General features: G+C 41.8%; 1 protein-coding gene across 1 annotated transcript in view; it reads left to right on the forward strand.

The window, feature by feature from the left end:
• The first annotated feature begins 4,688 nt into the window (after nucleotides 1–4,688).
• Nucleotides 4,689–11,729, forward strand: part of LMOD2 (leiomodin 2) — an 8,172-nt gene continuing 1,131 nt past the window's right edge. Inside the window, exons 1-3 of the mRNA XM_026841130.1 lie at nucleotides 4,689–4,798; nucleotides 5,876–6,776; nucleotides 10,704–11,725. Of these exons, the coding sequence (XP_026696931.1) occupies nucleotides 6,504–6,776; nucleotides 10,704–11,725 (1,295 nt within the window). The 5' untranslated portion in view covers nucleotides 4,689–4,798; nucleotides 5,876–6,503. The remainder of the gene's footprint in view (nucleotides 4,799–5,875; nucleotides 6,777–10,703; nucleotides 11,726–11,729) is intronic.

Raw genomic sequence — 11,729 nt, forward strand, 5'->3', positions numbered from 1 at the left:
GTTACTTTCTTTGCAATACAGTGGCCTCTCCTTCCTGTCCAAACCTGTTGAGCAATATCGCAATGTAATTCCAAACAGCTGCTGTGATCACCCTATGTCTGTACATCAGTAGAGACTGAAATGATTTCTATATATAGTTTGTAAATCTGTTGGCAATGTTTGTGAAGCACACTGGGATTCTTCCTGAGGGATAAGAACAGCTATATGAAAGTAAGAGCATTAAGATCATCATTGTGTACAAAGCAGTTTATCTTTTTGGTGTGGCAGAAACTGGCACCGAGGAAATGGCCAGTCTACAGAGATGTGGAGAAACACTTGCTCTGAGCAAAACCCTGACAGGAATAGTTTGTGCTGTCAAAGATAAGCAGATTCATCTCATGTTGCTGTTTCAGAACAAGACATTGTACTGACACAAGATGATTAAAAAGTGTTGGCTGTGTAGGAAGGAAAGAAAATTGGGAATGGGAATCATGTTTATTCAATAGAATTTATTTGTCCCCTTTGCCTTCCCTATTTTAGTGTGATTCAGGTAGGCAAAGGGGGCAGGTCTGCTGCACGCTTGGCACCCAGCTGCATGCCTCTCTGTATAATCAAATAGACCTTCAGGATTTGTGCCTGAAGGACACTGGGTGCCTGTGCAATGTAGGCAGTGAGTTTTTCTTCTTTTAATCAAAGGTTGAGGAATTTGGTACTCTAGAGCGTTCTTATTGGCACCCAGATGCATATTTCCCCAGGTGCTTCCCTGCAGCCAGGTTGACCTCTTGACTCCTCTTCCAAGACACATCTTTACACTTTTCCCATCAGCAGCACTATCAGAGCCCATTCACTTCTTCACTCGCTATGTATGACTCTTCTGTCTTCTTGATAAGCAAGGCAACCCAAACACCCCTGCCATCGAAACACATTAGATTAGTTGTGGCCCCAAGGCTTGTTTGTATATAGTGTTGTATATTGACTTCTGGTTATGTCTGCAGCAGCTGTTGGGAATGCTGTTTTCAAAACTAATCTGAGCAGTCAGGCAGCCCACATGCACATGTTTTTGAGTGAAAGCTGATCACTGTTTGTGATGGGTCTGAGTTGTTAAGCTACGATCTGGACCACGAATCTGCCCTCCTGGTAGGCTGGGGTGCACTACACAGGAACAGTGGGAAAAGTCTGTCTCTGAGTTAGGAAGCTGAGTTTGATTCCCAAGCAAAGACTGGGCGTGGATCAGGGTCACCTTTAAACTTACCCCAGTTTTTGTTTCCCCAGCATGGATGAAGGGAAAAATGTTTTTCTCCCGCGTGACTCCCTGTTTACGACATCACCAAGAGAGATGGACTGGACAACAGAATCATCTGGCATAGAGAAAAGCAGCTGAAAAATTGTTCCTTCAAATGCCTCCAGTGCATGCTTTATCCCATTCTCTCTGCTGATACCACTGTTAAATGTAGGTGATGACACATCCTTTTCAGGAACAGTATGGTGTCCACAATTTTCACAAGTTATGCTAATCTCCTGGGGGAAAGAGCTACAGCTTGTCCCATCAGTCTGCCTCATGGTCCTGTTTAGATGCCAGGTTGCTGACCCTTTGTCTCTCCCAGCAGATTTGGACTCTGCATCCAACCTGGGCCTGTACAAGCAGTATACGGAAAATGAGACACATTACACACACCTCTCAGTTGATACAGGTGGGAGAGGGAAGGCAGGCAGCGCAGAGCAGGACAGGGAACGTGTGAGGAGGGCAGGGAGGGAAGGTGAGGTCAGGGAACAGGCTGCAGAGGCGGGAGAGGACAGCAAAGGGCTGTGCAGAGGAGGCAGGTGATGGGGGGTCTGCAGGGCCAGGGCTGGAGAAAGCAGCGCAGCAGCAAGGAGACAGGAAAGAGTCTGATGGGAGAGCTCAGGGGCTGGAGCCTTGGGGTCTGCCTGAGGGGATGGCAGGAGGGAAGGAGCTGGTGGAGAAATGAGGGGTGCAAAAATGATGGGGGAGGTGAGAGCAAGCACTGTAGGCAGAAGGGCAGTGGGAGAGATGAGGAAAACCCAGACATGCTGTGGTGCATTGTTTTTAATGTGCTCTATGGCAATTGGACCTGTTCCTGTAGCGTGGGACTGCAGCTCGGTATGAGCCAACGCATCTGTCTGACAGGCTGTCCTCAGGAGCCGTGACCGAAATAGCCACTGTCCTGGGGCTGGCTGTGTCCCGCGCCTGAGGACAAGGTTGTGCAGCCCTCTCTCCTTCCCTGTAGCTTTACTTGCACTCACAAGAGTGGAAGTAGAATTTAAACTGTGGGCTTTGTCCTGCTGGGGGGTGACTACCACCCTTTGGGTTTTGTTTGTGTCCTTTCAGTCATTGGGCCAATGTGCCCAAAGTGTGGAAATGTGTGAGAAGCAGTTTTTTTGGGTACAGCTTGAAATAGTTAATTGCTTGGAAAGGAAAAAAACCCCACATTTAGAAGTGCTGATTCTTTTAAAACCAAGGAAATAGATCACCCAGGCTAGAAAAGATTGAAAGTCTTGTCGGTCGGCAATCTAGGGGCCACTGAGTGGGGTCTGTTCCACTCAAAGCTGGGAACCTGTGTGCCATGTGTCTGCAATGGCAGAGCGCACCCTGCTCCTATTAAATGGGTGCTCACGGTTCTTCTTATTTTCTCTCATTTTATCCCAGGTCCTGAAGGGATTAAAGGAAAATTATTAAAGGAACCTTTTAATAATCCTGTAGATTGAGTGATGAGATTTTATGGCCTATATGTGAAACGGTTTATTCCCTGCATACAGAATTTCAGCAAGACATTATGGAGATGAGTTTTCTGGGTTTTGTGTTAGAGAAGCTGAGGCACTTGGGAGGATTTATCCTAAACAGCCATCAACGCAGCCAGTATAAGCCTGCCCTCAGGTACTGCGTACGGCTCGTGCTCTTCTCTGCAGCCTTCTGTGATGAAGTTCACTGTGCTACTTCACCAGCACAAGGTCTCTTCCTAAGCTATTTTGTAATGGTGTGATTGATCGTGTAGCCTGGAATGTGTAACAGCATGCTCAAACTGCTATTTTTTTTTTTTTTTTTTTTTTTTTTTTTTTTTTAAAAATGTATAATGCCTGAGAAATGGGACTGTGGAATGAGAACAAAAAGTTTTAGGCAGGGATGCTAATAACAGGAAAATACAATCACTCCTGTCTTTGCAGCAGAGTTCCTCTCAGAAGTTGGATGAGTCAATTTAATTGTAATTAAATTATTTGAGTGTTAATCTATGATCTGAAATGTTGAAGTGGTAGGTGGCTTCAGCAGTTTCTGGTGCCCACAGGAACTGAGCCCTGACCAGCTGAAGTGCTGCATAATGCCAAATAGCCCCAAACAAGGAATCCTAAACTCCACATTAGTGGGTATTTTCAATCTTAAGGTCTTTGTACCTCTGTTCTTCCTCCTTACAAAGGCAGTAACACCTTCACATCGAATGAAGGGGCCAGTGGAAAAATAAAGCCATTGGTACTCTTGATATGCTGGTGAACGGGGCAAAACAAAATGCTGAAAGGCTATTTAATGTGCATGATCTCTACTGAACAAGAGTAAAGGTCTTGGGGACTCCTAGGTCTAAAATCAAAGTACATGATTACAGAATGATGGAATTAAGGACCGTGTTTCAGTGCTCATCAACAAGCAAGGACAAATATTATCCTAGCATTTTCTACCTGTGAGTATTTAGCTTTACAGTCTTAGCATTCTTTTTGTTTGTCTAATTTGGCATGTGCTAGAGCCTTATTACCTTTATTAAAATTGTTCTAGAGAGGGTTGATGGGTCTTCACCCTTGGCCATCTCCGTACAAAGAATGGGTCCTAAATTACCATGGGTGACATGTATAGGATTAAGAAAGGATCCCAAACCTCTTATAACTGGCAATTTCTCCCTTGCTTCAGGGGAGAAATACCTTGTCCATCTTTAGTAGCATCTTTAAATTCTCTTATCTCGTGGCTGGAATGGATGTCACTGATATTTTATATACAAAAAAACACTGGTCCAGTGTTGTATCATACCTCATAGTATCATTCATGTTGCTGCCAAGGACTGGACTAAATCTTCCTTTGCAATATTATTTTACGAGTGCATGTTGCTTTTGAAGTTCCTTTGAGTTTGGAAAATCTGAATTATACATAGAAAACTTCAAATAGACAATTCAGGTATCCATATGTTTGAACTTTGTATTACAGACTCTCAGCCCAGGAAAATTCAGAGACTTGCAAATTTTGTGGTATCTGAGGAAAAAAAGAAAAGCAGAAAGCTCAGAATTTTCTGGCAAACAGTATGTCTGAATAGATTTCATTTTAAGCAGCATGTTTTTGCTTTTAATATTGTACATATCAATGTTGTACATGTCAACATTGTACTAGTAAAATGTAGCACATTTCTAAAAGCATTTCAGTTTCAGTCAGCATTTTCCAACAGAGTGCAAATTTTCTAACCAACTCCATCTAAACATGATTTCAACAAAATATTGTCTGCAAGAATGCACCCAAGGACATCAATTTTATTGTGCTGCTTCTCTAACTCCAATGATAACAAAGCAAACCATTGTCCTAGACATACTGAAGAAATAAAATTGTTTGGCGTCCTGTTATATACATTTAATTAATGCCAAAGTCAGCATTCACAACACAAAGTTAAAAGAAAAAATCTACTTACTATTTTTTTCTGCTATTTCACATTTTACAGAATTTGACCTAAGCATCATTTCTGCAAGTGCAGCTGAAAGAATGAACAGAACTTCTGCTGACCCATTGACTTGCTCTAGGCACAGGTGACCCATCACAGGATCTTGTACCATGAAGGTAACACTCTTAGCTCCATAAGCCAAACTGGTTTGTATCTTCCTCCTTTTTATTTTATGAAAAGTTTTGGCCAATGTAAATGATCTACAAATATTTATTTTAAGATGTACAATATTCTTTAGTCTGCTTTACTAATGTATTTCTTGTGTTAGGGAAGACTAAGCTTGTAAACTTTCATCCCACTTCTTGAGCAAGCTAAACTGAATCAAGTTCATATAGAAAAATGACCAAAGGATAAATCTAATTTCTTTATCAAGTCTGAAAGTCGTGCTTAAACTCTTCTCTCCCTTGTCAGTAAAGCAATATGCATAGTAATAAAACTAAATGAGTAATTTGGGTTAACATCATACATCAGGTTTCTAATCCATACTAACCAAAAAGAGATGGATGTTGGACAAGAACAATACTTCAAATTATTTTCACTTACGTTTCCATTAAATAGTGGCTTGACTATCTAAAAATAAATCCTCTGTATATTATCATTTAATAAGGTTGGTATATGCTGGTATAGATGTGCTCCTACTTCCCTGTGTGAAAACCAACCTTTTCTTTGTCTTTCCATCTTCCTCTCCCTCTTAACACAGGTTTGCAGATATTGCTGACCTGAACATTTCAGAAAATGTTGCTAGTTCACCATGATTCACTGTTAACAGAAGAATAAAACATTGTGAAGTTTAACCTTTCATTCTGTAGTTTCTCACACTGGAAGATACCTGTCTATAAAAATAATAACAGAATAATATATCATTTATTATCAGACACGATAATGTAGATAGACATTTAAAATTAGGGGCACTCTCCAGCTGCACATCAGTCAGCTACAGCAAGCAATAGCCATTAACTAAAATAGCCACTAGAGGCCTTCATTTGTTAGGGGCTGTCAGAAGACAGAGCCCCGCTGCCCACCCGGGACTGGTTCCCCCTAAAGCTCTGGGGGACTCTGCTTACTCTCCCAGCAGAGCAGTTCTCCGCATGAAAAAAAAAAAGTCTCACAGGAACTCCAAATGGACATGTCAAGCTGATTCTCCCTCCGATCACCCTCAGAAAAAAAAAAAAAAAAAAAAAAAAAAAAAACAGGCGAGGCATGCCATTGCAGGAGCAGTGCTGCCCACAGGCGCTGGCATGCTGACCTCCTCCCCTCGGGCTGCCTTCCCACCGATCCCAACCTCCCGCAAACACCTTGGCAGGATAACAGTGCGGTTCCGCTGGAAAACCGTGAGAATGAGAGGAAATCTGCTGCACAACAGCGAGGGTGTTTTATTTCCAGCCCCTGTGGCAGCTCAGGATTAAATGGATTTTCATTGTTCTTTCTCTACTGCAGTTTGGACATGAAGTCAGTGTAAATGTGCCCAGGGTTTTATTTGCTGCTGCCCCCCCCGTCTGTGAGGCTGGTATTCTCCCGCTAGCCGCCTGCTCTAAATATGGCCATGGCCAGTGTGTCAATAATCCCCCTCTTTAAGGGACCTGCAAACACTAGTGTTGGGACATTCTTACTGTTCAGATGTCTAGCTGACGTCTGATGCTTAAAACGGAGCATGCTTTCATCCCTCCATGCATTGTCGTAAGCCCCTGATGATTACTCTTAAAAGGGTGCCTCCACTACGCAGGGAAACAGTTGCTGACCAAAAGAGACACAGCTTGCTTGCTTCAGCCTTCTTGAATGCCTAGTCACTTCAGGTTTGCACCAGCCTGACCAAGCGGGACCATGTCTACCTTTGGCTACAGAAGAGAGCTCAGTAAATATGAAGACATTGATGAAGACGAGCTCCTCGCTTCTCTCACTGAAGAGGAGCTTAAGGAGCTGGAGCGGGAGCTGGAAGACATAGAGCCTGACCGTAACCTTCCAGTGGGACAACGGCAGAAGAGCCTGACGGAGAAAACACCAACGGGGACTTTCAGCCGGGAAGCTCTGATGGCCTATTGGGAGAGAGAGACCAAGAAACTCTTAGAAAAAGAGAGATTGGGTGCATGTGACAAGGTAAGATGCTGAGGCATTCGCTGTTTTCTAGAAATATTTGGGCTTGTTCTTCCCTGGTATAATCTTGCTCACAGTTTTCATTTTCTTTCAGTCTCTTGTAGCGTTTTTAGGAACACTGTTAGTCTTACTTTTGTGTCTGCTAAAGCACTACATGTTAGCTCAGGAAGGTTATGCTCTCTCTCTCTCTCTGAAGGTGCCTTAAAAGCTTAGTTAAGAACAGAAGATAATCATGTACAAACCATTGTTAATGACTAAAATAAGAATAAATTTTAAACAGCATATTACAAATTATTTCCAGGTAGTGATGTGGACTTTGGGGTAACTTTTGATTTGGTTTAAAAGTTAAAGATTTACTTTTTCCTTTGCTTTAAAAAATAATCTGTATTGACTGCTGAAAAGCATATTAGGAAGATAATTTTGACTACATGTTATGTCAGAAGTTGAGTAAGTGGACGCCAGGCTTCGTGCTTGCTGGAAGGAAGCTGCATTGCAGTCAGCAGCTTATGTTGCTTTGTTTCTGCTGAGGATCCCTGGCACGGCACAGGAGTCTTCCAGCAACTGTTGTCAGAGGGTAGCTATAAATTATTTAAAAAGTGGCCTGGGGTAGAGTAATTAGTCAAACCATTTATCTGTATTCCCCCAACATTTATCTGTATTCCCCCAAAAACAATCAATAGTGCTTGTTAGGCAATTTGTGCCCCAGAATAAAAATTTTAATAGTAAAAGAGCGTCCCTAAACTGGAAATGAACAGTACAGCTGGGCAGGACTGAAGGGCTCAGTCCTAGCAGGTGATGAGCACTCTCAGTCTAAGCCAATGTCCATGTCAGCATCTCCCAGGTCCTTGCTAAAACAATTTGTGAGACTGAGCTCTATCAAAAATCAACTTCTGTTTTCACATTGTCTCCATGTAATTTCAAAGCAAAGTGAGGACTTGGGGATGTGAGTAGCTTTTTGATTTTTAAGCACTGCTTCATACCAAGCTCTGACTCTTCTTAAAAGGACAAGTTTTCCCATGTTTAAGTAGAAAATAATGCAAAAATGTAAAGACAGCAGAACTGGACTCAGAACTTCTAACAACCTTGATTCAGGAGCTCCATTCACTTTCAAGGCAATTATTGCAGTTTGTACGTTAGATATAATACTCTCCTTAAGAAAAAACACCTGGCTTAAATTAGGCTGAAATAATAACATCCAGGATTTCTTTACACTTAAGTGTTCTTTCCTGCTGGTGAATGGTGGTGTAATGTCTTTGTAGGCAATCACACAGACCACTAGCTGTCAACAGACTGTTAGTATCAGCTTGCAGATGTTGACTTCACTCCCTGTTTGTCAAATCCTAGGGAGGCAATGGCAAGATTAATGTTTATTTCCAGCTGAGCCTAGAACTCAAAACCTGGACAGTTCCAAAAAACCCTCTGTACAGGTCTAATTCTTTTTCTTTTTCCATGTCTACACAGCATTAACTACGGGTACTGGCTAAAACCCTTAAGCACTTGCAAAACCTCAGTACTTTTTGATCTGAGAAGAAACTTCCTAAATGCATCTGTAAATATGAAAATATTGACACGCTGATGTTGAGGGCACTGAAGGCAGTAAGAAAACTCCTTTTGAGTTTCTTGATAGCAATTTTCTTGCTGCCCTCAACTGTCTGAAAAGCAGACACCTTATCTAAGATGGTTATTTGTGCTCCTTCTATAGTTAGTGGTGAGAGGTCAGCCCCTCCAGAAGGCAAACATCCTGCTGATAGCCTTTTAGGGTAAATGACTTGCCCTCCAAAGATACTTACCTCTCTGAATTGACTATCTTAGTCCTAACTTTTCATTGAGTTACTGCTACAAAGTAAGATGAAGCCTTGCAGGCTGCCTGCAGCAGTCCTGTATGGAAATGCTGCCACAATAACAGAGCATGCCTCTATGGATCTGCAAAGAGAGGAGTACTTGATTTCAAAATTATCATGCAGATTGTTATGACACCAAATGATGTATGTGACAGGAAACTAAATTCCCCCTTTGACCCCAGAAATGCCACTCAAAAAAAAAAAAAAGGTGGGTTTTTTGTTTTTTGTTTTTGTTTTTTTTTATTAATGTATTATCATCGAGCATATTAGCAATTCATTTAGAGGCACCAACTTCTGCTCACCTGCAGCTGTGTTGAAGGCTGTAGTATATATTCTTGGATAGATAAAAGCATAGCCATAAAGACAGGTTCCTGGATATCTTGTGTTTTCAGCTTTTAAAAGTCTACATATATGTATAGAAGCTACAGATCTAAATCTTTGTCCCATAACAAACCTGGCTGAAACACAGCCCTATTTCTGTATGTAGTACAGCATCTCTTAGTGTAAGGGCCTTCATGCACATGATCTGTACGAAAAGCAACGGGGCTGGGCCCTACAAGCCCTCCATCTGCTTGAATGCTCATGTACAACAGGATGGAACAGCTCAATGTTCCATTTCATTGAAATCACACTTCTGCGCACATTACAATTACCTTCTGTTTTGCATGTGTCCCAACACAGAAATCTGATTAAGATTGTGAAACAGTACTGTGAAATCTGTCATTACTATTATTTTGACCTTTACCTTAATTTTTAGAGCCAGATAATTAAGCAAACCTAAAACTGCACGGGTTTTCTAAAAATAGACTGTCATGTTAGTAACACTTTAATTTTCCAAAAGCACAAAACAGAATCGCTGTGTCTCCTCAGAGTGTACTCACTTTGTAGAATACCCTCTAGTATTTTACAAAGACTAAAACATGAATGTTGTTTAGATAGTGCATACAGAGCAATTATATTTCATCCAAAATTCATAAACATTTACAAATGTACATAAAAAGGCATATGCTGTGGCTTGTCCAATAGACAAAACAGGGATATGGGAAGTCTTTTTGGGAAAGAGGCTTAAGGTTGCTGGTAGTGTGAGGGTTCAGTCATGGCCTACATGCTTTTGGAGTCTTCTGACTGGAGAGCGAGACTTCCCTGGGGTGCAGGCCTTTTGCTGTTCCTGCACAGAGAATTGTCCCCTACCACCATAACTGCTGAGGGCACCAGGCAGAACTTTGAGAAGCAGATCCAGGTTTGTCGTTTTGGTGCCCACCAAACACACTAAAATAACCTTGGGGTTTAGAAAAACAGTCAGTTTACTCTGTAGGCAATGAGTTATAATGAGTTACTCTATGGCAACTGACCTGTGACAGCTGTCAATGAGCACGGTCTTAGCTCTTGGCAAACATTTGGGGATTATTGACATGTGGTTACTTGTTACCTGTGAGAATGCATCTGAATCTTTTCTTCACAAATAGCTTCTAAGTGTGTATAGCCCATGCAGTGCATCCAGAGTCTTTTGGACATGATTCCTGCAATTCTGTATTATTTTGCATGTTGATATCCATGTTTACATGTGCAAATACTATTGGTGTTCTAAATCACAGCAGTCTTTAGCCTTTTTAGATGTACTAACATATGCAAGGAAGTCTGAGCATAGACACAGATGTCTAATCCTTATGAAATCAAGAAACTTGTTGCTCATAGATCATGTCCATTCTGAAATTGTGGTCTTATGTTTCTGCTGGCAGAGATCCAAATAACATCCCCTTGTGGACATGCCAACACATAGAAAGTATGAACTATGTCCATGTCGCAATATCTTGTATCAAATTTTCTCTTGGCAGAAATAATTCATGTCATTAAATCTGTTCCAGTTTACACTAAGCATTTATCTTCTAAAGAATATGTAAGAAATACTGTTAAAAAGGTGTTAGGTGCTGAGACATTTTCTGTTCTCCTAACTGTCTCTGTTTCTGGGAATTTATTTTTAGCTTTCAGTATTAACTTACATAGTTTCCTGATAATTAGTTTTATGCAAAAAGGCAGTAGCTACATTACTGCAATCAGGTTTAACACCCACACCTACTTTCCTGTTCAGGACTCTGAGCAAGAAGAAGACAATTCAGAAGATATTCGGGAAGAATATTTTACAGAAAGCAATAGTGAAGTGTCTGAGGAGGCGTGTACTGAAGAGGATGATGAAGAAGAAGATGAAGAAGAAGAAGAGGAGGAGGAAGATGAAGATGACAGTGATGATGAGGATGAGGAAAAGCAAAATGCTGCAGCTGGTGAAAGACCCGAGGATGGCGGGGGTTCTGACCACATCAGACGCAAAAATTGTAATGGTGCAAAGGACAATGAAAACTTACTCAATGGCCATGATGGAAAAGACACTGATAATCTGAGCATAAAAAGCAGTGCCATCCACCCTTGTGGAAATCCAACAGTTATTGAGGATGCTTTGGAAAAAGTTAGGAGCAATGACCCTGACACCACAGAGGTCAATCTGAACAACATTGAAAACATCACTTCGCAGATGCTTATACAATTTTCTCAAGCCCTGAGGGACAACACAGTGGTGAAGTCATTCAGCTTGGCTAACACACATGCTGATGACAACGTTGCAATAGCTATTGCTGGTATGTTAAAGGTAAATGAGCATATAACTAGTCTGAATATTGAGTCAAATTTTATCACAGGCAAAGGAGTGCTGGCCATCATGAGAGCTTTGCAGAACAACAAGGTTCTAACAGAACTGCGGTTCCACAATCAAAGGCACATCATGGGCAGCCAGGTGGAAATGGACATAGTTAAACTGTTGAAAGAGAACACCACTCTGGTCAAGCTTGGATACCACTTTGACCTTGCTGGCCCAAGAATGAGCATGACAAGTATCCTGACAAGAAATATGGATAAACAAAGACAAAAGCGTATGCAGGAGCAGCGGCAGCAAGAGTCTGGATGTGATGGAGCCATCACAAAGACCAAAGTCTTGCAGAAAGGGACGCCTCGGTCCTCACCTTATGTGTCACCTAAGAGCTCACCTTGGTCCTCTCCAAAGCTCCCTAAGAAAGCACAGCCAGTGAAAAGTCAGCCTCCAGCTCCTGCACCCCCACCTCCCCCT

The sequence above is a fragment of the Athene cunicularia genome (genome assembly GCF_003259725.1).
Source record: "Athene cunicularia isolate RWA chromosome 1 unlocalized genomic scaffold, athCun1 chr1_part2, whole genome shotgun sequence".
NCBI classification, from domain to species: Eukaryota; Metazoa; Chordata; class Aves; order Strigiformes; family Strigidae; genus Athene; species Athene cunicularia.